At 40.2% G+C, this 27,040-nt stretch overlaps 1 protein-coding gene and 1 pseudogene across 3 annotated transcripts in view; one reads left to right on the top strand and one right to left on the bottom strand.

Moving 5' to 3' along the window:
- Window positions 1–27,040, top strand: part of LOC135698758 (facilitated trehalose transporter Tret1-like) — an 82,575-nt gene that overhangs the window by 54,406 nt on the left and 1,129 nt on the right. The window contains exons 1-2 of one of the 3 annotated variants that reach the window (XM_065218887.1): window positions 6,316–6,396; window positions 26,388–27,005. In XM_065218887.1, coding sequence (XP_065074959.1) covers window positions 6,373–6,396; window positions 26,388–27,005 — 642 coding nt within the window. In that variant the 5' untranslated portion in view covers window positions 6,316–6,372. Of the gene's footprint in view, window positions 1–6,315; window positions 6,397–25,994; window positions 26,312–26,387; window positions 27,006–27,040 lie in introns of those variants that run through there. The other 2 variants (XM_065218886.1, XM_065218888.1) reach the window with 2 other exon arrangements.
- Window positions 22,554–24,271, bottom strand: LOC135698714 (bleomycin hydrolase-like; annotated as a pseudogene).

The following is a 27,040-nucleotide window of genomic DNA, read 5'->3' as shown; positions in this document are numbered from 1 at the left end:
CCAAATGTTGGCAACGTGAAAACTTTGGGCACTTAATAGTACGTTCAGACTACAGAGTTATAACATGTTATAGCGCTATCTTGATGGTGGTTTCTGTGTTGCAATTATTTAACAACCGTTATAACATGTTATAACTCTCCAGTCTGGACAGCGTTTAAACGTTTTGAAAAGTGGTAAAGCCACAAATTTTGGTCAAAGGGTTAAACATTGTTTTTGGAGGTTTTTTTTAAAATATTTTTGCGCAGAAGAAATATTCGCTTTCTTAGTCGTTTTTTGAGAGCTGGGAAGGATGGTATCGAAGCGGAACTTACTAAAATGAGCCCGGATAAGTTGTCTACTTGTCTGCACCGACTGACAGCCAAGGTATAGCTACAGAACAGCTACGGAAGGAGTGGAAAGAGGGAGTACACAGCAAAAAAAGTTGTTGAATATTACATCGAAACTGCTGCAACCAGGTCAATCCATCGGTTGCGTAATATCACATTGTACGATGTACATCGATTCTGCGAACAAAATTACATCGATTGATGTAATATTGTATCTGCTTTTTGGTATTACATCATTATTTCATACATCAGCATGAATTACGTTGATCGATATTACATATTTTTTTGCTGTGTACTATCAAAGAAGAATACTAAGTTGAAACTGTCGGAACACGCTAACTCCAGTGTACCCATTAAGTGAGTATCTTGTACTAATTTTTTGATCTGGTTCTAAAATGTCAAAAAATGATTATTTTCGTAATATTGAAAAATGTGTACTTTTTCCCCGTTTTTAAAACATGTTCTGCAATAAAAATGAGTAAAAATTATTCATAACTGATTCAGTGCGAAGTGACGCCATTTTTAAAAACGCAGAAGCGAGCGCAGCGTGGAAGTATAAATCGTCAAATATATTTTATAAACTTTTTATTGCACTTCTAGGATACAGAATCTTCCCTGGCCGAGCAACTTGCAAGATACGTTGCGTATAAGGTTGAGCAAGGTGCACCTGTAGCACCACATCGTTGTCACAACTAAAAAAAAAATTAAAGATTTTGTTGATATTGTTAGCGTCAAAACTATGAAACATAGAACAAGATAATCGGTTAACCGATTGAGTGTTATGTTTCTGGAATCCTTTAAGGCTGACAATTCAGACTGAAATTTGTTTGTTGGTTACATTTTCATCATCCACTAAATAAACAATGTTTTATTATCAATGAAGAAATCGATATGTTTGATAATTTGAAGTTGAGTTTTGTTTGATGATTTAAAATTGGATCTCCAGAGACGAACCAGCCAATGGCCGAGCTAGTCTCTTTAATAAAGTAACCTAATTCCATTTTAAATTGAATTTCGACGTATTTATGATTGATGATAATGAGCCCTATAAAGATTTTTTCCTAAAAATGGGTACTTTTTACACATTACCGAAAAAGAACGATGATTCAAAATTACCCAATTTATGAAGTACTCGTCAAATACTCATTAATGAGTAAAGTTGGTTTTACTCATTTCATGAGTTAAGCCCCTTTTCTTCGAAATGCGTACTTTTTTACTCATTAATGGGTACTTGAGGGTTAGCGTGAAGATAAACTTTCTATTTTAGGCTCTGAACCATTTGGTGGATTATTTTAATTTTTGGTTAAAATTTGACAGATGAAAAGTTATCGATTAACCCTGCTATCCGAGCATGGTTATTTCTGACAGCCAAGAAGTTAAATTTTGACAACCGTGGCTCGAAAACCGGTCGATCGACAGCACGGGGATTTTCGAACATAGAAAATAACTTTCGAAATGTCACTTTTAACCACGAGTTAAATTTATCTCGGCAAATGGTTCACAGCCTTAGTGTCCTCTTTCACTGTCCCTTTCATCCAATGAATACCCCCCGTATGCAAGGTAATTTTATGGATTTGCCGCTCCCTTGGTAGAGATGAAATTTTGCGCTCTAAAAATGGCACGCAGCTGAAAAGAAAACGGAAAAGTAATTTTTGAGGAATATTCCCAAAAGTAAATTTGACAGCTGTAGGGAGGTGTCTTTTGCTAAATTTTGAGATCATAGCGAGGTGTCGCCAAATATTAAAATCAACAATTATTAGTTTTTTTTGTTGTTAAAATACATCCAAAACATTTTTCAACAAATGTTAGAATTACATAACGGAATAATTGATCAGGCCATTATTCCGCAAGGAATGTGAAATTTCATTCAGAATGCGCCACCTTCATGTCGATCACGATACTAATGTAATGTAATAGTATTCCGTGTCCTATCCCGTAGCATACAAAAACGTCATTACTTTTCTGTTGCGTACCTGGCTTTTATCAAAACAATCACACCAAAATCAGAGATGTCCCATTTTTCAATTACTCGATTAAAAACTAATCGATTATTTTTTGTGCGCTGTGCTGTCATTTTTTCACCAATGAGAGTGCAGCACATGTTTGAAACGATGGGTAATGATCCTCTGGAGAAGCTAATGCTTATGTCGGCATGATATAACCGATTACAAATATTTTACTAACGAACCGAGTTAAACGATTAATCGATTATTCGAATGAAAATCGGCCATCACTAGATGAATGTGAAGCGTCATTTCAAATATAAGGACCGTACATAAATAATGATACAATTTGAAAGGGACCGAGCTAATTAGAAACACTGGAATAAGAGACCAGTGGAGAAAAAAAACATGAATTTGGCAACAAGATAAACATCAAAGCCATCCTGGCATCACTTGCATTTGTAACTGCTTGCGAGTGACGTTGCCAATGCACCGACGAGCGAGTTCATGTTAAACGATTTTAATACTCCTCCCTAATTGAAGCAAACCATTTGTAAACATTGCAGATTGGAACCGCTTTTGACAGTTCGATTGGAATCATAACAGTGTCTCCGCTGGTCTCTTATTCCAGTGTTTCTAGGGCTAATCACAAAGCTCATACAAGCTACTTTCAAACTCGTGTCCAAGACGCCATATTTAAAATACGTTAAACACTACCCACTCTCTATTCATCCGATCGCGTGATACCATGAGCAATAGAGTGATGCAAAATTTGAAATTTTCGCTACACAATACTTAAACGATTCCAAATCGGATCCTGACTAGCATCTCAAAATTTGAACCCATTTGGTGAGAAACTGAGATGGCACAAACCATTTGAAGTTTGTATGGGAATTACTATGGGAAAACCAAGATTTTTGTTCATGTCTATCTAATAATTCACCATATCGGTCTGCTTCAAAAAATTTCAATTGTACTTGTAAGAAATTTTCCCAGCTACAACTTTGCTGAATACCACTTTTTGATTAAATGCAAGGATCGAATGCGCTGATGTCTTATGATCATGCTCAATCAACGGCTCAGCAGGCAACATTGGTGTTTCTGGGGCGTTGAATAGGACACACAAATCATGGCTACTATGTCACACTGCAAAATACAGTGTTGCCTACAGAGCAGCTGCTTGATCATGCCATAAGTTTACCAATCTCTTAAATAATTAATAACTTTTTCCTGTCTCGTTTTACATAGAAACGAACTTCAGCAAAGTGGTAGCTGAGAAAATTTTCTATAAGAATAGCTATCGAAATGTTTCGCAGCTCAATATAGAAAAAGACAAAAAGTTAAGATTTCCCATAGTAATTTACATGTAAACTTCAAATGGCTTGTGCGAAGTCTGTTTCTAATCAAATGAGTTGTAACTTTGTGAGGCTAACCAGGACCTGATTTGAAACAATTTAAGCACTGTGGAGGGAAAAAGTCAAATTTTGCTTCAGTCTAATTAGCAAGGACACGAACCCACGTATAATTTATATTGCCTTGGTTAACCTCGTTTGACAGATCAGATCGCCCGTTTGAAAATTTGAATCGCCCGTTTGACAATTCGAATTGTGGACAAACGAAATGCTCCTGTGGCGCTGCGGTTCGTCGGTGGTAATATGCTTCAGATCCTTCAAGGCCGCTTACGATCGTGAAGAGCTATGGAAGATTACGGACGAGAATGGTTTTCCCGGGAAACTGACCAGACTGATCAAGGCTACGATGGGTGGTGTAGAGTGCTGTGTGAAGATATCGGGTACATTATTGAGCTCGTTTGAAGCAAGCAAAGGACTTCGACAAGGCGTTGGTTTTTCTTGCCTCCTGTTCAACAACTGTTGACGACGTGCACATTGTCGGAAAAACGTTCCGGGTGGTGGCTGAGCAATGCAGGCTGAAACGTGAAGCTTGGATTAAAGGTGAAAACGTCAGAGACGAAGTATCGGTTGGCTGGATGAACCGAGCACGACAGAGCTCGCATTGATGACGGAGATGAGTTCGAGGTGGTGGTTGAAATTGTGTACTTCGAATCATTGGTGTCGTCAGATAATAAACTCAGCAGAGAAATTCAAAGACGCATTATTGACATAAGCTGTGCTTACTAAGGATTCCACAAAACTTTGAGGTCTGGTGAACACCACCCGTACCAAGTGTACAATGTACAAGCCGCTGATAAAACCGGTAGAGACGTAGACAATGCTTGAGGAGGACCAGCAAGTACTAGAAGTTTTCGGACGACGTGTGCTTAGGACCAGCTTTGGCGGCGTATGGAAAATAATGAACCACGAGCTGGTGCAAGTATATGGTAAATTCAGTATCCAGAATGTTTCCAAAACTGGAACGGGACACTTTGCACAAAAATGCTATTTGCTTTGAATTCGGCTGGTACATGGAGCATAACGAACTCGGTGGTAGGCTAGATCAAATGGAACAAGATCTAGGAAATTTGGGACGCTCAAGACACTGGAGACAAGTTTTGAAGGACGTTGGACCAGCAAAACTGAACCTTCCTCGACTCCTCCATAGAAGAATAATACGACCAATTATGGCAATTGTGTTTCATCAGACGTGTTACTTGAAGCTTAGAAAAACAACAATCTCAGCATTGCGTGAAGGAATGCAATAAAAGCTGACCGCTACAAACATCCCCCGCAGTTGCTAATGTACATCGAACGTCAGATTCATCCTGGAGTATGCTAACGACAGTTGCAAATGTGTGACCAAATTCTATTAGTATTTTCCACAAACTCGCCAACCAATCCGTCGTAAAATCCCACTTCTGCAATCAGTGAAACCAGTCATTTCATAACCTAACTGATATCATCCTCAGCACGTACCGTTTAATTACCGCTGGAAGTGCCGAATACACTACAACGACACACACAAAAAAAAAACGCGCTCCGTCCGACATGACTTTGCATACCTAAAACCCCAAACACGTGAATCACACAAACTACCTGCCTGTCTATAGATAGCAACTGTCGTCGTCGTCATTTCCGACCACGATGGAAAATCCAAACCCGTTGCGCTGAGCTGCAACGGAGAATTGAAAAGTCAAAACAACTTGCGCGACAATCAATTGCTTCAATCGTCCCGAGAGATGCCCCGACCCCCAAGACTTCAATTAAGATCGCGACGCTCAACTTTTCCACTTTCCACTGATCAGTGCCGAGCCCCCACCTCTGTTGTTGTGGTTGTTGTTGGACCTCCAATCGAGCCCCCTACGTACGACGGTCACTGCTTTTAATTGCATCGCCAAGTACCACGCACAGTGGAGCGAGTTTCAGTAGAACCTGGACACAATTCTGAAAAGACCAACGATCAATTTCAAGACTAAGGCTGTGTCAAAATTGATTCCTGATCTGTCAAAAATAGGTATGGTACAATAGCAGCATCTGACAAATTCAAGTGAAAATTCTCCTAAGAACCAGTTGTTTTGAAGTCGAATCGGTTAGTGCTGTTTGCCAGACTTGATAAAACACAATTTGTCGCTAACCTCTGAAATAAAGGGATGTGATTTTTGAAAATCTGACAACATTTCCATTTAGAAAGTGCCAAATGATTAGAGCTTAAATTGGATGCTTTTTTTAGAATTCATGGTTTAACATTGTACTTTGAAATTCTTTCAAAAATAAATTTCAGTGGACAAATTCATAAGAGCACAACAGCTTTTGTAAACAATGATTGCAACCGCTTGCAAATTAACGTTGCCAGCTGGAAAATCAATTTCGTTGCCTGCTGGATTTCCTGGATGAAAGCTTTATTCCCAATAGAATTTAATGAAGCTTTTGGGGATAAAATTTCAAAAGATTCGAACGCCCCACTGTGCCATGTACTGGGCCGTCATCAAGCGATCATCGTCATCGTCAATGATGAAACGATTCGCAATGGTTTTCAGCCTTTCGCTTCGCACGTTCGCTCTGCCCTAGCCAACCGGGGCCTTCTATGGTCGATCATCGTCGTCGGTCCCGCAGTCCCTGAATAGCCGCGCTACGGTGAAGATCGTTTCGTCGTCCAAGTCCGGTCAAAGTTTCAACGAACGATTCAGTTTATTGTTTTTCGAAGTGAAAATGGTGAAGTCCTTTTGGAAAAGGGTAGGTTTTCGTTTGCTGCTAATTGGATAAATTCGTGAGAAAATTCGCCAGCCAAATGCGCTCAAACGAGAAGAAATGTCACGAATGAGCCTGTGCGGAACAGAAAGCAAAAAACAGTAAACAAAGCGCGTTGATGGGTGCCGAGGCGCGCGTGGCTTTAAAGCGCCATTAACTTAAACAAGGTAGCAAATCAAAAGTAAGGGAAACTAATGGAAAAAAGTGGTTGATGTGGATTGCACTTGTCGAACGGTTGCCGAGAAGATATTGCATAGAGCTGTGTAGAAGAAAAAGTTTCCCTCCATAGAGTGGAGCAATGGTCATTAATTGATTAGTGGAGGAAAAATGGCAGCTGAACCGGACTTAAGAGAAGAAAAACGACTTCGGCGGTGCCTGTGGTTTGTTCATTTGGGAAAACTAGTTTATTCGCTTGTCCATCGAATGACGAGAGGGATTGTGCAGGCCGATTGTTCACAATGTTTCTGTAACTGCAGAATTAACGGGCTTTTTTTAATGTGAACATAATACTCTTTGGTTGAGTAATGCATTGATGCATTTCTTTTCAGGCGGTCAAATTGAAAAATGAAAGTGAGTGTCGTGTTTTGTGTTGTTGCACAGACGAACTAAAGGAAATGTTAGCTTGATTTAAGTGCACACCAAAATCCATTTAAAGTCGTTGCCAGTTATTCCAAATTTAGCTGTATTAGTCTAAATTTTGTATCTATTGATACATTGCATTTTCGAACGAGATTCTAACATGCTTTTGATGAATTTAATACGAGAAATGTAACAACAAACTGAGTAATCGAACAGATGCAGCTTCCTTCAGAATCAATATTTTTCGGAAAAAAAAACTTACAAGATGATTTTTCAGGTTCCAGTAGTTCGTAGAATTACCATTTATTAACCTTTACCTCCCTGACTCTCGACAACTCCCATTTCAAATTGCTGAGAATACATACCCTTTCATCCGATGTTTATGAGACAATGGGCCTTTAATTACGTGCAAGCAAAGCATATTAACGATCTGGGATTCCATCCAATTGAGTTGACATCTTCAGCGTACTTTATTGGATTAGTTAGGACTACAATTTGGTGGATAAAAATAGCTCAAGTTTTGGTCGCAAAGATGGCGCATCGATACAAACTGTTTTGACGTAGGACTACGTCTGTGATTTCTATATGGGGGTACACTTTGTGAAAACCGAAAATGGAACATGTAACAACATTATGAAAGATTTTGAACGTTAATAACTCAGCTGCCCCTGGACCAATTTCAATAATTTTATCACCAATCGATCAGAAATATTTATACGCATCTGCTAAGTTCAAGACTTTATCCATTTTTAAAATGCCACTGTTGAAAATTGCACGATTGCTTGCGAAAAGTGATTTCCCTAACACAGATTTCAAAGCTGAATTGCATCCGGTCTCACCAAACGGTGTTTATTCAATCACCGCGTGGTGAGTGGTGGTGTTCTCCAACACACAACGAAAGGCTCCCCGCATGCAGCTAGCTACCAAGGCTGGCCTCAACCGCTGATCGGAAACAGTTCCACTCACCTGTTTTCGCCGGCATCAGCTGCGTGGCGTTGAACATTCCCAAGTAACATTGCTAGTTTTACCGTGGTTTTAAAGCATCCTACAACCGTCATAAAAGCATACATAATTGTTACTTGGGTTGTTCTCCAGTACACAACGAAAGGCTGCCTGCAAGCAGCGAGCTGCAGACCACATAAGCATCCATAGAAAGAGGAAGAAGCCGCACCGCTATTGATCGGAATCAGTAGCTCTTCGTAAGTCGCTGTTGACCATCTATGCCAAGCGCGTCATCGCGATTTGGACAATTTTGGGTTGGATAATCAAGCAGTGGTGAATGTCAACAAACGTGCATTCGTGGATTTATAATGAACTCATTTGTTCGTTCCGCTCGTACTTCACAGCAAAGATATACAAAACGAGCGCAATTCATCTACATTGGGTTGAAGCGCTACTCCTTGCGTGTGATGGAAAATGATGTAAACAGGCACTGGTTGTGGGAATGATTATTTCACATGAGACCAATGTTACCTATTCACCTCTTCAATTTCCATGGAAAGGATGCATACAATTAAACCATGGACGCAATATTGTAAAGCAATGCAATGGAATCCAAAAATGGGGCTAGAAAACATTTATTACACGTCTAGTATAGCATGTTGTTAAATCAATTAAAAGCTGTTGATTTCAAGCGTCAATATATATGCAAATTACGCTTATTCAGATTGTTATTAAACTTCAATCAGGCTTCCGAAAATCTCATGCACACATATATGCGACAGTGAGCTGTGAAACTGGTTGTCACATTTCTCTTTGTCTTGCCAGGAGCAACACAAGCTGAGGTGACGCGACACTGTTATTGTGAGAGGGACACGTCACACGCACATATTTTTGTCGTGCACCTCACAAGTTTTTGTCTCATCTCTTTTCCCTCGCAGTGTATGCATGTGGAATATAGTGAGATAAATATATGATACGTCTCAGTGAGACATCCAAATGAGACATCTCAATGCGACGTCTCTATACGGTTTGGCAAATGACGGAAATGACAAATAAAATAAAATAAACGGCAAGGCTACCATTTGAAAAAAAAAGCGTGTGTTACTGAATCAGTTGCAATTACCTGGGAATGAATATTTACACATCCAAGCAGGGAGAAGAGGAAGAAAAATTATTTTCACTCCTCTTCCCCTCAATCCATAAAAAATGATAAAACATCTACATAATTCCTTCCTTTTAATTAGCTACGGGTGTGACAACGATGGTGACTTCATTATGTTATATCTTCATTTTATTTCAGGAACCTTCACCCCAATCCTGTATTTCGTTCGAAACGAAATTCTCATACAAAATTTTTTTTTTTGTATAGGGATTTCGTTTCGAACGCAATACTTTATCTTCCAGCAGACGCTCTGGACAGCAATTTCAACATTTATTAAAATAAAAACTACATTTGCCAGTAACACTGACTGGGTGTATCCTATGGCTTACCTTCCCTTTTAACATAATGCCTAAATTCCCGACATTTATTACATTTATGAGGGGTCGTAGAGTTCTCTGCATCTCGCTTAAGTCAATCTTAGACTTACATACATTTCCTATCCCAGTTGTTAGGACGTGGCCAGGACAATCAGTAACTGTTTGAGCGGGATATTTCTTTATCTGGGAGATAGTAATTATTTCCTACTAACTATCTGTCCAGTAATAGATATCCGTTTTGCTCTTAATAGTTTTTAATTCGTACCACTTACGATATTGTGCAACTTTTTCGATGCTTATGCTAATGCTAATGCTAATCCAAGCAAATTAATCCCAAATTATGTGTGGTAAGTGAAATGTGATTATACGTTAATTGCGATTAATATGCTCTTTTGTCAATTCAATAGGATTTCTTGATGCAAACCTGGACCAATTTACAAGATCTTTCCGGTAGAACTCCATCAGCATCAACATCTCAACAGAGAGATGTTGCAAACGATGCATTTGAGGCATATTTGCAATCCTTGGATGATGCAACCAACAATAAAGAGGAATCCGAAGTAATCGACGAGCTGAACGATTTATCTTATTTGGATCGAAAGCTAACAAACCAAATTTGTTTTCCTTAGTTTCCACTATCCTTGCGATCCGGTGCTCGCAAGTTAGCGTTGAACACACTTTCAGTGCTCTGCCGATTGTGCTAACTAAGTTTAGAGCTCAATTAAAGGAGGAGACACTGAACAATATTCTACACACTTAGATTTTTTTTGCCCAGATGGGCACCACCGAGCAGCTCGGTATTTTATTTTGCTGGATTTCAGTGAAAAACTGGCCGAGATTCGGGAAAAATTTTGTTTGTTAGCTGATATCTCGGCAAAATTCCCATTTGTTAGCTGAATCTCGGCAAGTATTTCACTGAGATCCAGCAAAATAAAATACCGGCCAAAAAATCTAAGTGTGTACTCATTCGGCTTAACTCTGACCTTTTGAAGAAGGTTGATTTTAGTAAAACTTAAAAAGAAACGTATCTTTGAATGAGTGTCATGATCTGAATGTTATACTTCAAATGAAATGTTTGTTTTTTTTTTTAATAAAGGCCTTATCAGGAATCAGAGAGGCAAAATACATACATGCATATAACTGAGTTTTGATAGCTGTTTGGGATATTGATAATCTAAAGTTAACGCCCCATGCGTTTAATATGTGCTTCATTTTCAATAAAAATAAGGCAAATACACCACCAACGTCACCCTCCCTTATATTTTTATTCCATTCTGCGTATAAACAACACGATAATTCAAAATAACCCGAATACCTATATAGGCTTAAACAGTTACAAAGATATGATATGCATGATGATGAACAAAACCGATTGCATTCAGAGGTTTGATTTTAAAAATTCTACTCTATATCCCTATTTGCCAAACTAATTTTTAAACAGTTATGAAACAGAGAGCGATGCAACTCTTCTTTTTTTATTGCGTCATTTGGTTTAGAGATCCCTGTTTAAGCGTGGCAGAAGAGGTCATTGGCTCTTTACAGTGATCCGTTTTACTAAACTCCCATTTAACTATCAGAGTACCAAACCTGCAAACTGATACTTAATGCTGTGCACAAACTCGCGTCTCGGAAAAAGGAAAAGTCGTGCTGTGTCACAACATTGGTACATAGTTTGCAGGCTTGTCACTCTGATTCTTAAGTATTTAGGGATAACTATTTGAACTCTCTACGTTGAATCAAATATAATTGTATGTTACCGAAAGTGGCTCTTTGAATACCGGTTGATCACAGTGACCCTTCGTGACGAATAACCTTGTGCTCTTTTAACTATTAAAACAAATATAAATTCTATCTTGCAATCCAATCCATGGTGGCATCATGGTGGTGTTATCCTGTTGGCATTACTGCATTTGAAGAATTTTTGCTACCGTGGCTGTTTCCCATTCATAGGTACTCTGTGGCAATATAACTCAGGTCTGATAGTAGTTCCCTAACCCTATCTATTAAATCCCCTGAATAGCACGGTGAGTAGTGCAGTCCACCCACCGCTATGTCTCGGCAGTCATCCAACATATTGAGCGGATTTTTGTAGGATACTAGTATCAGCATGATTGAAACTAATCACAAACAATAAAATGTACTCGATTGACTGGGGGAACTGCACAATCCACCGTTTGGGAGATTCCTGTACTAGAAAGCAGTCAAAAACAAATTAAGTTGCTTGGTTGCTGCAAAACTAATGAAAACGGCAATTCAAGTACTTATTGATAGTTACTCGAATCACGTCACGTATTGCACATCGTATGAGGCAAATACCAAATGCTACACACTTAGATTTTTTCGCCGAGATGGGCACCACCGAGTAGCTCGGCATTTTATTTCGCTGGATCTCAGAGATTCAGCTAACAAACGGGAATTTTTCCGAGATCTGAGCAAACAAAGATAAATTTTGCTGACTCTCGGCAAGTTTTTCGCTGAGATCCAGCAAAATAAAATACCGAGTTGCTCGGTGTTGCCCATCTCGGTAAAAAATCAAAGTGTGTAGCATGATGGAGCTTCTAAAGATTTTGAATCCTGCGGTTCAATGGAGTAAAGGTCTGGCGTATACCTATTGCCCAAAGGAGTCACGTTAGAAAAAAGTTCTTCAATGAATTTTTCGTTGTTGTCGGCTGCTCTTCCACCATTATAATCGTATTTTTATTTACTGCGATGATGATAGGTTCTTTACTCCTAGGAAATTTAATCCAATTCGGACACAATGACGAGCGTGTAATACTGCTTAAGTGGCTGCAGATACAAGGTATTCACTGAGAATTTTTGCTTTTTTATGGACTAGTCTCACGGGTAAAGGCTTGTTTACCGGAGTACGGTATAGGCCTATTAATAAACTAAAAACTATGGGGTATCGAAAAAACTGCTTACGCGAGGCAAGGGATGGTTTAGAACAGCAAAAAAAAGGAGTCTTCGCAGTTTATGGGCAGCTGATGCAATATTTTAATCCTTGGAAAACGTGAATCTTCAAATGTCGCTTGTATGTATGTATGTATGTAAGAAGCCACCATCCTAGCTTGGGTCTTGCCCTGCATGCGGCTCCACTCAACAGCAAGATCAATTTTTGTAATCATTATGAATTCAACATATTGCTGTATGAAGGGCCAAAAAGGGTTGGACGGGCCCGTAAGCAGAGACACTTACGCGAAACCCGCGGGAATAAGAGAATCTCCTTCCAACAATATGATCCAACAAAATGAACTACGAAATTTGCAATACATGTTAAGCTTTCCACGGGATGGTTTGTTTGAGAAGAGCGCGTCAAATTCATTCCAACTGTTGGAGTAAAATGTAACTATCTAAAATGACAGTACACACTTCCTCCTAGACTCCGGCTGGCACTCCACTCCATTGTCCAGTTACAACTTCAATGATGCCCTGATGCTCCCTCCCGTCCCAGAATTTATCAATATACAGAAATATTTAATATTTTACATTTATCTGAAAATCTCTTTAATAAAGTAATAAAAAAAAAATAAATTAAAGTCAAAAATTTTATATATAGTGAAATACAATAAATGATAATAAATAATTACATATAACAAAACAACCTAGATTTTATTTTATTTTTAATTCAACTTAGGAATTAATAATTATATTTTAATGGTACTTATGCATAAAAATTATACATATGCCATAGATTGAAACTGTACCCCATGTGACGTTATGAATATTTTAAGTAATGAATCGAAAAACCGAAAATTCTAGGTTAACTATGATTGTAAATATTGAAAACTCTGCAAAAGTAAAATGATATGTTTTAGTTAATCTTTAATGTAGTGGTTATATTAAAGAGTAATTGAAATTATCTCTAATGATGTAATGTGTTCTTTTTCAGCCGTATATAGATCCTGTTGGTAAATATGTAAGCAATTATTTATTTAGTAAAATCTGTACTAAAATAAATTCCTGTAATGTATAAGATATTAAATTATAATAATATGCTACAAAATAATTTAATAAGAGGGTTATACTCCTACTAATATTTTAACGTTGCATGAATATTCCTGGATTGATGCCAATGAAAATCATTTTACAATTTGAAATGGTAAATGATGATGATCTGAAAAAAATAATTATAATTCTATTTGAAAACATAATATGAAGTGTAAAATAAAATAAATTGATGAAATACTACATGCAGTAAAATATCATTCCATGACATACATACATTCTAGGCAGTCTGTATATTTAATTCCAAGATCCTGGCGGATAAAAATGATATAATAATATAAAATGTATAATATAACGGAAGAAAATAATATCACAAAACAATCAGCTTTAATAATATATTTTTTTAGATCATAACATAATATAAAATGATATTAAAGGAAGTAATAACCAAAATATTTGAAAAATTATTCCTTTCAACCATTGCGTACTGACGGGAAATAACTAAAAATAATTAGAAGTAAAGGTCTCCAACGATAAGCATGAATAGCATCCCATTCCAGAGACGTCATAAATGACCTGAACAATATTGGCCGCTTCTTCTAAAACCCAGTACTGTAATAAAACAATGTGCATGTTTAAAAAAATGTAATAAATGATATCAACTACTATATATAAACATATAATAAGGTGTCGCAATATAGTAAAACAATCCATCAAATATGACAAACTGCATTTAATATCACATCAAAGTGGATGCACCTCAATCTGTCGAAAATATGGTGTAATATTTATTACTTGCCAAAAAGGACAAAATTATTATTAATACAGTGCATGAACTCATTACGCTGCTTTTACTGAATTTATTTATTATATAAATAAATAAAAATATAAAAAAATACATAAGATTTTTGACATTATTGAAGTGCAACCCCTTGGATGTAATATCAAAATTTACTTTTTGATGTGAGGTGTTAAACTTTATGCAAACGTCAAGCTTAAAAATATCTTAAAAAATTCCACATAAATGTGAGTTTTTTTTTATCTGATGATTAACTCTGTTGTTTTCCATTCACCTGAGCTAATTTTTATGGATGATGATGATGACATGGAACTACCACTCACGTAGCAAAACAACCAACCACAGACTGTAGACCATCATCACTGCTCGACCCGATCAAGTCCAACCTCCAATTGCACCCGCCACTGCATGAAAGGCCAAAAACGATTTGGGTGAATTCGTGGGAAACATCGTCCATGCGCATCCATGGAACAAACGAGAATCACCCTCCAACAACATGACGACACAACCGGCCAAAAAACAGGAGGACGTGAGTGGGGAGAACCATCCACCTCGCCTCAATCTGGCGTCCTGGTGAATCCTTCAGTACCCAGCATATAATGTTTCATATAATAATGGAATGAAAGTATAGAGAAAAATAAAGGAAAGATCTTACCCGATATGTTGCAAAGGGATCCATGACATCACGATGATTTCGAAGAGCTCCCATAGATATGCTGCCGCTACCTCCTCAACCGGTGCCAAAAACAACACTCTCGCCTTTCCTTCCTCACACAGCAGCAGAAACCCTCAAAAACCGCAAAACACACACTAGCTGCTCCAACTAGAGGGATCTCAGCAGCGAAAAAATGGACTGCGTCCACTTTCCATCACCAATCACTCGCGACACAATGGCTTTAGTTCGCTAGTATAGTCTGCAAAACGCAGCGCCAGCACCTCACCGGCATAATCAACTCGCGACCAACGCCGAAATCAGAACCGACAACTCAAGTAACCGAAAACAAACGCGGCCAATAGCGGCCATGACACCCTTGGATTGCATTTCTGAAACACAACCTCAACGCACAAACACGACAACGTTTAGCAAGCGCCTTTCGTCCGGGAGGCGGAACGCCAGCACACAGCAAACGAAAGGGAGAAAAAAAAGCACGGACAGCTTGAGCTGAACTGCTAACGTTGACAGACAAACGTGAACTGACGTGAATCTTCAAATGTCGCTTGTCGCTATTTAAAATCACTTAAGCTATAAAATTTAACATTAATTTGGGAAACGACTGTAACTTACTCTTATCCTATTTTAAACTGAACTTTCATTTCTCGTTGTACTGGTCCCAAAAGAATCTTAATTTTTGGTTTAATCTTCAAAAAACCTTTAGCGTTGGAAAATAACAAAACTTTTAAAACAATGAGTGCACATTTTTCCACTTCCATTTCACAAAACTGCAATCTGATAACTCAAATTGTGATTTTTTCGGGGTTGGAAAATTTCCCGACTCCCCAGGCATAGAGTATCAGCATATCATATACCTGTCACACGACACAATATACGCATGCAAAAATGGTCGGGGAAAAAAGCCCAAAATGCACACCGGGGCAATTTTTAATTCATAAATTTGACAAGTCACAGTGCTATTTTAGTGCTTAAACTAGTTTTTTTGCACAAACAATCCCAGAATTAAGAGTGGAATAGCTATGAAAAACTAAATCGGGTGCTTTTCCCGGGGTACATTTATCCCTTGTTCTACCCGACAGGTATAGAAAGCTCTCTACAAATAAATAAGGAAGCACTTACTTATTTATTTGTAGAGAGCTTGGTCAAAGAAGGTGTAACTTCATTTGAGATTGGGATGTTAAAGCCAAAGAAGAAGAAGAAGAAGAAAATATTGCTTATTTTATGAATCATAACCTTTTTTTAGAGTAGAAAAAAAATTGTTTACGTGGTTTTCCCAATATATACCTACCTGATGTTTAAGTTGTTGATAAAAAAAAGTTTATTTTCATTCTGATTCTCATGTATTTTTCCATGAATCCATGAAATTAGGCACATTCATTGGGGACCTCAAAATAAATCGAAATAACATAATTTCGGGACACAGACATGACCCACTATTTAGTTGTACGCGATCATGTATCAGATATCTTATCATGTATCAGATATGAAATATCGCATCAGAAATGATAGTGCCATCAGCATACCCAAGTAAAACTGTTCTCGCATATAAATCTAAAAGCACAACGCACAACTACGTACATGAGAAGATCTTGTGAGATAATCTCATGAGCTTCGCCTTATGAGACGTCGCATGCGATTTAGTACAATGAAACACACCCTTTAGGAAATGTATTGCGCTACCAAGTCGTGTGTCGCACAACTTTTATGAGCATGTGAGATGCGACGTATTGGATGATCGTGATATAGAGAAAAATAAATCTCATGTGCACGACTCGACCATGAATGTGAGATTATTGTTCGTGCGTCTCACAAGAGATGATACGCACACTGGAAGCCTGACTTCAATGAGGTTTTTCAGCACATAATTCTACATCCCGTTTTATTCAGCATTGTGCACTGTTATACAGCATTTATTCAATATGTATGCTTATTTGTGAATCTGAATTGTTTGTTGGGTTCTTGTGATAGTTGAAGCGTTCCTTCATCTCGGTTGTACATCAGCTTCATGCCCGACCGCCGCCGCAGTCGGTCATCTTGAACATGGCAGAGAGTTCCTTCTTGAGCCGCAAGAACGAAGTCAGCTTCCTTCCAGCGATCAATAGGTCTTCGACGTAAATGATGATGATCAGCTCGTCCCCTGAGATGTCTTCCTTCAGGTCACCATAAAGCTGGGTTTAGACAGGGAAATTCAATTGATCAAGTCTGTTGAATTCAACTGACTTGAACGCGAATTGAACGTGTAAACCATGCCATTCAACTGACTTGATCAACTCACTTGAATTGAAGAAAGTTGAACCAGGCTCAACTTTTCAAGCCAATTGAATTCAACTGAGTTGATCATTTGACTTGCCTAGTCTAAACCCAGCTTAAAGGAACGCCGTTTTGACGTCCATCTGGTGGAACATAAATCGATGGTGCACGCCGACAGCTAGAACAGTACGGATGGTGGTCAACTTCGTGACGGGAGCGTAGTTTTCTTCGCTGCAGGTTTTCTTTCACGAGCCTTGTAGTGCACCTCCTTGCTGTTGGCGTCCTACTTCACACGAAACACCCATTTCAACTGGAGCAGCTTGACACTTGTAACTTCCATACTCAGTTCGTCTCCATCGAATCCAGTTCCTCTCGAATGACCTTCAGCTAATGGGATAGCGTTGTAGCAGTTGAGGACATCTGTAATGCATGAACCGGCAGAAACAACTCCGTAACTAGTAAAGAAAATGAGAAACTTACCGGGGAGCTTACGCTCCCGTTCGCTACGCCTCAGCAACGGTTGACCCTCATCCTTGGATTCGTGCTGTTATGGTTGCGAAGGGAGCGTCCTGGTTTTGGTGGTGTCTACAGTCTCGTCAGTTGGGTCGTAATCTTGATCAGCATCCGGTTCGATTTCCTCGGGACGGTTGGGTGTGCCATCCTCAGCGTTGTGATCACCTTCTCCGGGAGGGGAATACACGACCAGTGGGGAATCCTTCTTCTTGGGACACTTCTGGTACGGAAAGCAGGATTCCTCGCACTTAACGTTCCGAGGAATGATAATCTTCCTGGCGGCACGGTCCCACAGTCGGTAGCGATTTTGAGCATAGCCAACCATCACAGTCTCCCGACTCCTCGCTTCAAGCTTCTTGATCGGGTATCCAAACGTAGGCTTTACACCCGAACACACGGAGTTTCTTCAAGCACAGTTTAAAGGGTGATACGGTCAAAATTTGGTCAAGGGAAAACGCGTGTAAATCGGTGAAATCGTTTATTTAAAAAATCAAATTAAATTTCTTTTTCAAGTTCAATTAGTATAAAATTCAGGAAAAATATTCAGTTAGGCTTCCGCTTTTCCAAATCCGAATTGCCGGGCCTTACGCTTGACCCCTGCCATCAGATTTTGTACAGCCACCTTGTCCACCTTCTTCGCCGCAGAAAGCCAGTTTGCCTTGAACTGCTGCTCGCCCTTAGCAGTTTTTTGGTCTTCTTTAGGTTCCGCTTGACAATAGCCCAGTATTTCTCAATTGGGCGGAGCTCTGGCGTGTTGGGAGGGTTCTTGTCCTTGGGAACCACCTGCACGTTGTTGGCGGCGTACCACTCCATGGCCTTTTTACCGTAATGGCAAGATGCCAAATTCGGCCAAAACAGTACGGAACAACCGTGTTTCTTCAGGAAAGGCAGCAGACGTTTATTCAAACACTCTTTCACGTAAATTTCTTGGTTGACAGTCCCGGAAGCTATGAAAATGCTGCTTTTCAAGCCACAGGTACAGATGGCTTGCCAAACCAGATATTTCTTTGCGAACTTTGACAGTTTCATGTGCTTGAAAACATCTGCTACCTTTCCCCTTCCTTTTGCCGTATAAAACTCCTGTCCCGGAAGCTGCTTGTAGTCGGCTTTGACGTAGGTTTCGTCGTCCATTACCACGCAGTCAAACTTCGTCAGCATCGTCGTGTACAGCCTCCGGGATCGCGCTTTGGCCGTCGTATTTTGTTTATCATCGCGATTTGGAGTCACTACCTTCTTGTAAGTCGATAGTCCGGCTCGTTTTTTGGCTCAATGCACGGTTGTAGACGATACACCCAGCTTATTTGCGGCATCTCGGAGAGAGAGGTTAGGGTTTCGCTTGAAACTACCGGCAACTCTCTTTGTCGTCTCAGCGGCTTCCGGTTTTCGATTTCCCCCCGATCCAGACTTCCTGGCTGTCGACAAACTTTCCCCAAACACTTTAATTACATTTGTAACGGTTGATTTGGCAACTTTTAGCGATTTTGCCAACTTTGCGTGCGAGTAGCTCGGATTTTCGCGATGCGCGAGCAAAATTTTGATACGCTGCTCTTCTTGCTTGGACGGCATTTTGACAACTGAAGAGTGAATTCCAAAATCAAAATAAGAGCAACATTCTACACACACACACCTTCAAAATGAGGGGTTTTCAGGTTTTTTAAATGCAAAGTTGAAAGAAATACGTCAAGTTGATATTGAGCAAATTTTGACCGTATCACCCTTTACTCCCATACCAGGCCTTAGCAGGCGTTATCGTCTTGAGCAGGGCTGCCGTTGGGCTCCGATTGATGAGATAGACGGCGGTAAGGACTGCTTCGGGTCACATTACCTTGGGTACGCTTGACTTGATCAGCATAGTGCGGTCCTTTTCGAAAAAAGGTTCGGTTTAACCTTTCCGGAGCGCCATTCTGCTGTGGCGTGTATGCCACAGAATAGAAGTCTTTTTGCGCATTTGAGCCATACTCACGTCCAGAAGACCTCGGACTTCCTCCTTCCTACAGCACCAAAATGTGGGTATGGTCAACGATGAAGCTCACGAAGCATCGGGATCCATCCCAAGCGGGGGGGTCGATAGGACCAAACTCGTCCGAGTGGATCCTTTCCAAAGCCTGGTCGCTCGATCACGAGTTCCGCTGAAAGCGTCACGGAATAGCATACCCAGATATGGGAATTGCCGCGTCTGTCTTTGACGCACGACAAGATACATTAAAAATGGTCATCCTGGAAAATTCTCGTCAAACAACAATTTCTTGTCGCACGACAAGATCACCACGACAAAATCAACAATCCATCCAGTCGCGACTAACTATTCTAGTCATATGTCACTCATACTGTTCCTTGAGGTCATTTAAAAAGGAGGATCACGACAAGAAACCATCCATTCTAAAATGAAGGACAAATTTCATAAAAGGCCGGAAATAATGTTAATTTCCTTCAATATTGGTATTTCCTATTTCAGAAAAAAGTAGGAAATACTGTCAAATACCCTTCAATATGCATATTTTGGGAATTGGGATGACATCTAAAGACCAAAAATCGATATCCAGCGCCATCTTGAAATACAAGATGGCGACTTCCAATTTCAGAAAAAGTGGGAAATACTGCCAAATACACGTCTCGAGACCAAAAATCGATATCCAGCGCCATCTTGAAATACAATATGGCGGTTTCCAATTTCAGAAAAAGTGGGAAATACTGCCAAATACACGTCAATATGTATATTTACGGAATCGGGATGACGTCTAGAGACCAAAAGTCGATATCCAGCGCCATCTAGGATGAAATCCAATGTCAGAAAAAGTTGGAAATACTGCCAAATACACTTCAATATGTATATTTTTGGAATTGGGATGATGTCTAGAGACCAAAAATCGATATCCAGCACCATCTTGAAATACAAGATGGCGGCTTCCAGTTTCAGAAAAAGTGGGAAATACTGCCAAATACACGTCTCGAGACCAAAAATCGATATCCAGCGCCATCTTGAAATACAATATGGCGGTTTCCAATTTCAGAAAAAGTGGGAAATACTGCCAAATACACTTCAATATGTATATTTACGCAATCGGGATGACGCCTAGAGACCAACAATCGATATCCAGCGCTATCTTGGATGAAATCCAAGATGGCGGCTTCCAATTTCAGAAAAAGTGAGAAATACTGCCAAATACACTTCAATATGTACATTTTAGGAATTGGGATGACGTCTAGAGACCAAAAATAGATATCCAGCGCAATCTTGAAATCAAAGATGGCGGCTTCCAATTTCAGAGAAAGTGGGAAATACTGCCAAATACACTTCAATATTATTCGATTGAGCCTGTACAAATAAAGTAATAAATTAAAAAAAAACACTTCAATATGTATATTTTCGGAATCGGGATGACGCCTAGAGACCAAAAATCTATATCCAGCGCCATCTTGAAATCAAAGATGGTGGCTTCCAATTTCAGTATAAGTGGGAAATACTGCCAAATAACCTTCAATATGTATATTTTCGGAATCGGGATGACGTCTAGAGACCAAAAATCGATGTCCAGCGACATCTGGAAATCAAAGATGGCGGCTGCCGATTTCAGAAAAAAGTGGGAAATACTACCAAATACCCTTCAATATGGGTATTTCCGGAATCGGGATAACGTCTAAAACCATAAAATTGATGACCGACGCCGTATTTTAATCCAAGATGGCAGCTTCCAATGTCAGAAAAAGTGGGAAATACTGTCAAATACAAGTCAATATGTATATTTTCGGAATCGACATGACGTCTCGAGACCAAAAATCTTCATCCATCGCCATCTTGAAATTCAAGATGGCGGCTTCCGGTTTCAAGGAAATACTGAAAAATACCCTTCAATATGTATATCTTCGGAATCGGGATGACGTCTAAAGGCCAAAAACCGATGCCCAGCGCCATCGGGAAATCAAAGATGGTGGCTGCCGATTTCAGAAAAAGTGAGAAATACTGCCAAATACCCTTCAATATGGATATTTTCGGAACCGAGATGACGTGTTAAACCCGAAAATGTTGTCCAGCTCCATGTTGAAATCAAAGATGGCGGCTACCGATTTAAGAAAAAGTGGGAAATACTAAAAAATACTGGGTATTTCCGGAATCGGGATGACGTCTAGAGACCGAAATCGATGTTCAACGCCATTGTTTAATCCAACATGGTGGCTCTCAGATTCTGATAAACTGTCATATACTCTACAATATGGGTATTTACGGAACGGGTTCGACGTGTACATCCCGATAATATATATCTGACACTATTTTGTAATCCAGAAAAACTATCAAATTTGGGTATTTTCGGAACAAGTACTACGCGTACATCCCAAAAAATCGAGGTCTGATGCCAGTTTTGAATCCAAGTGACTTCAGAAAAACTGTCAAATACCCTAAAATATGGATATTTTCGGAACTGGGTCGACCTGTACATCCCGAAAATTGATGTCTGACGCCATTTTGGAATCCAAGATGGCGGCCGTTGTTTTCTGAAAAGCTGTCAAATTCTACGATTTGGATATTTTCGGTACATGTACAACTTCCGGGATCGTGGTTTGGCCATCTTGATTTGTTTATCGTTGCGATTTGGAGTCACTATATTCTTTTACGTCAACAGTCAGGCTCTTTTTTCCTACCTCGATGCACGGTTGGAGACGACACTTTTTTTTTTTTTTTTTTTTTTTACAATTTCAGTATTGTTATATTTATTTTCATTAAAAAAAATACGTCTCCCGCATTCCTGTGACATATATTGATTATTAATATGTTAATCATTTAAATACAGTTTACATATTAGCTAATTTATGTTATTTCTTGTCAAATACAAGAATGGCTTTCAATTCAAGCTTCACGCGTATCAGTTTTAACACGCTTGTGAATTGCAACATACGGTTCGCCCTTATTTTTGTTTGTTTTTCCTACAACTGCTTTCAATTAAGAAGCTTAAAGTACCTATATAGTACCTAGTATAATTTATCTTTCATGCAAAGTGGACAAGGTCCAAATAACCGCACTGCGTCGTGTGACTCTATGATGGTGATTTACTTAGCCAGTGTACCCATCAGGTCCCATGCAGGCAGAACGGTTGGGGTCAAATCGAAAACGTCAAGTACGTCCTGTGGAACTATGCTACGATCGACCACCACTTCAAACACGAATTCCTTAAACCATTCGGCCGTCATGATGAGATATCCCTTCTCGCCACGGTCCTCGCCCCAGGAGTTTTCCACGCGGAACTTTGTCGGTCTTTGCGTATTGGGGTCAACGGACACCCCAGTAAATACCATAGCGTGAGTCATCATCGATTCTCCGTACATTAAGCGATCTGCCTTATCCATAGTAGTTTGAATATCTACTCCGAATACTAACTTGAAGTCATGTATATCTAGATCCCTGTTTGCCAGCAAAGCGTTTGCTAACTTCGCACCCGAACCACACCGGTTCGCCGAGTTTCAGTGCTTTCGTCACCAAATCCAGCAACGTCTCCACCGGTTGATTGTTGTACAACACCGGTCGTCCTCCCACCACGTTCCCCAGGCAGTCCACGGTATACGACCGTCCGTAGGGGTTCGCCTCGCGAGGATCCGTTACCAGGCACACCTTATCGTCGACATTAAAGTATGGTTTGACATACTTTTCGTAGAAATCTACCGGTTTGATTGGTCCGATGCTTAGATATTTCTTGCTCTTATCGTAATACTCCCAGGTAAACTTCTCCGGCGGAATGCCAAGACAGATGGCGACCACGTTGTACACTTCGTTCATTTGCTCCTGGATTTTGGCTTGCACGTCTTCGTCGCTGGCCCCATCGGCGATGAGCGTACGTAATACTTTAGCGTACTCACGCAGCTTACTCTTGATAACGGAATTCATCCTCGTGCTTGCTTCGCAACTGTAGCTCTCCGGGAAGCACTTTTTCGGCATCAAACCGTGCTTGTTGATTAGATTCACCAGCATGTCCCACTGGCCACCGTCGCACGTCGGATCCGACAGAAGGAATGCTACTAGCCGGCCATCAACCGTTTCCCCTCGTCGAGCAGTATCGACGACGTTGTTGAGGAAGTAATTGGCCCGTTCGATTTTGTCCCAGTAGAAGAGGTACGCCTGGGAAAACTCAAACTCGTCCAGGTTGTACTGCTTGATGAAGGGAATCCGGATGCAGTTCAGTGCCGCAAACAACCAGCAACGGCCGGAACTTTTCTGATTCGTCAAAGGTTTGCCCTCGTTTTCAATCTTGTATGTGAATACATGCTGAGTGTTTTCCAACGCCTTCTGCGACATACACGCTTCGAATGGATCTATCCGTGGGCAGACATTTTGCGCGAGGATATTTTTCGGACACTCGTAGAAGTCGGTCCGACATTTCAGGAAAAAATCCTCTGATAGCGGCGTTGGAAACATTATTGATCCGGAATTGCACTTGCTGCAGTACTATCAAAGGCTTCCACTCAGTAATCCAAACGACGGCTTGCACACGGGCGAGTTTCTACTGTATACTGCTTCTGAATCGGGCTACTTACTATACAGTCGATGCCGAAGATGGTACAAACGCTAGTGTAGACTATCAAAAACTAAAATTCAATGATATCTAAAGTGGACGAACGATTCAGTCGCGAGCAGCAGGAAAATGATACACTCTGACGGTTTCTGCTTGCGGTAGGATGGCCGACGTCGTAAGCACACTCCCAGCTTGCTTGCGACATCTCGGACGGAGAAGTTGGGGTTTCCCTTGTTTGGTATTAAGGGGGTAGTACACTTTGAACGTCCAAAAAGTAAGGCATTTTCGTTAATTTTTTTAAGCAATAAAACACTCAGGGAGGGCAAATATGTTATAACCCATTTATTAGTCATCCTTCGAACTACAATTTGTATTTTTTTGAACTCGATTGGCGTCTCCCCGTGGCCAGTGCACCAGGTCGCGCGGGCGTCCTCGCGCGGAAGTCGGAAAACGGCGTGGGAAAATACTCCTTTCCATGTGATCCTGGAACATAAATCGAACAAAAATCCTGATTAGTAATGATATTTTGGGTTAGAAATACGCATTCCGATTTTTTTTTTAATTATTTTTTTCTAAAGTTGTGGCCTTAGGAAAAAAAGTCCATTTTCACCCTAAAAATGCTTACAAAATCGTGGATTAAAAATCCATTTTTGACAAAATCGAAAATGTGGATACGTATTTCTAAGCAAAATTTAATTCTGAACAAGAAAATCTAGGCGATATCCAAATTTGATGATAACTGGTTAGAGTTATTTCCCGTTTCGAGATAAACGCGTTTAAAGATAAAAGTGCTCTATCAGCGCGCCGGTACATGTTTTAGGAAATCGCTTCGTAAAGCGGTAAGGAATATTCTGGCGGACTTGAAGTCTTTTCTAAATTAAAGTATACATCCCAAGGAACATTTTAAGCCAAAAAAAATGCATTTTTTTTTTTTAAATCAAAGTGTACTCCCCCCTTAATAATAGTCAAGTGATTAACGCAAAGCTGATGTGGTGCAATTTACTCGTCCAGCCACAACACTGTGATATTGATTTATTGGGCAAGCATGTTACAAAAGAGTAAGTCCTTTTCGTTTTTGCAAAAATACCAATAATATCTCTACGGCCCAACCGCGATGATCGATTTAATCTTCGCATTAAAGTAGTTAAGTGAAGCAATTTTCCTAAATTGTTCCATTAAGGATGTATTAGCTGGTTAAAGCAATATCAACGAGAAAATTGATAAAGAGTATCGATCATCGCAGTTAGGCCCTTATGATTCTAGACAGCACCAGAATAATTATTATCCTAAAAAATCCAAATAACAATAACCTGCTTTGATTGAACATAAATTTATCTCAACCTATCTCACACCAAGCAACACGTGCTTCGATAAAGAAATCGCGCGCCACATCCACTTTCAAGTGTTGCCATCACATCGCATCGAGCAAGTGGAACATTTTGTACTAAACCTTCATTCAATTGACAGCCAGATGAATGAACGAAAGGCCGTTCATTCATTTTTATCTTTTGCCAGTGTCGTAGTTAGCCTGCTACTACACAACTATACATATTCTTATCGAAATAGCACAGCCTATTGGTGTGCGAATTTTTATCAGCACTGCGATGACCAGTACCAAAAAAAACATAAACAAAACTTCCCTACTTTTGGCGTTGATTCACCATAACTGGATAAAGAAAAATTGCAGCTCATGGAAATCATTGAAGCAGACTTTTTCACGACGACTGCGTCGCGATAGTTTTTGGTCCATATTGAAAAGAATTCGATCGGAATAAGTGAATTCAAATTTGAAGAAACACCCGAAATTGGAACAGAATTGCAAGTTGGAAAGGATGCATTTGTGGCAAAGATAACGTGTTGCTTAAAGCAATAGCCGCTAGTACTTAAATCAAGCACTGATTTCAACAAAAGTTAATCTTCCTGCCAATCAAAACTATTTTCCGCCCAAATCAAGCTGCGCCAACGAACCGAAACGTTTGCCAATGTGATTAGCACTATCGCATTATCATTCCTTCTGGTAGTCGTCATTATTCAAAGTGCGATTGTTCACCTGTACACGAGGCAATTTATCTCATCACCAAAAGATAAGGCTGAAAAATGGCAAATCCCGAAAGCGAGCGCACCCCGCTCATTCCAGCGATTCCTGCTGCCACTCCGGCACCGGGCACGCGTCAATACGGTTCCACCATTGTCGATGCTGATCAGATCACTGCCGATGATGTATATATATATAGCACTCAATCAATCATATTTCAAATCGATTCTAATTTTCCATCACTTTTCCCAAACATTCCAGACCCGCGAAACGATGAGCAGCTTTGTGGTGAATAACGTGGCCGGAGAGTCCGGCCGGAAGCTGCCGCAGTACATTGCCGGACTGGCAGCGTCCGGTGGTGCCCTGGCTGCCGGTACCTTCCTCGGATGGACCTCGCCGGCTGAAGGCCCTCTGGTGCAGAATGCAGAATATGGCTTTCCCATTACTACAGAGCAATTCTCCTGGATCGGATCGATGGCAAATCTGGGTGCGGCGTTGATGTGCTTCCCCATCGGAATCATGATGAAGATGATTGGCCGCAAGTGGGCCATGTTGTCCATGGTGCTTCCGCTACTACTCGGTTGGCTGTTGATCATCTTTGCAAACAACGTGGCCATGTTGATGGTTGGCCGATTCTTCCTCGGCATTGGCGGTGGAGCCTTCTGTATCGCTGCTCCGACCTACACGGCTGAGATTGCTCAATCGTCGATCCGTGGAACGCTGGGAACCTTCTTCCAACTGTTGGTGACGATTGGTATTCTGTTCGTTTACGGTGTCGGTGCCGCTGTCAACGTACAGGTGCTGAGCATCATTTGCGGCGTCATTCCACTTGCGTTTGGACTGATCTTTTTCTTCATGCCGGAAAGCCCGCATTACTTTGTAAGTATTACCCATTTCATCGCTTCTAACTCAGA

Source organism: Ochlerotatus camptorhynchus, unplaced genomic scaffold (assembly GCF_037179485.1).
Source record: "Ochlerotatus camptorhynchus isolate MF236.1 unplaced genomic scaffold, CSIRO-AGI_Acam_v1.1 ptg000094l, whole genome shotgun sequence".
Classification (NCBI taxonomy): domain Eukaryota; kingdom Metazoa; phylum Arthropoda; class Insecta; order Diptera; family Culicidae; genus Ochlerotatus; species Ochlerotatus camptorhynchus.
The sequence above is the reverse complement of the archived record's forward strand: the minus strand, read 5'-3'. Positions and strand labels throughout refer to the sequence as shown.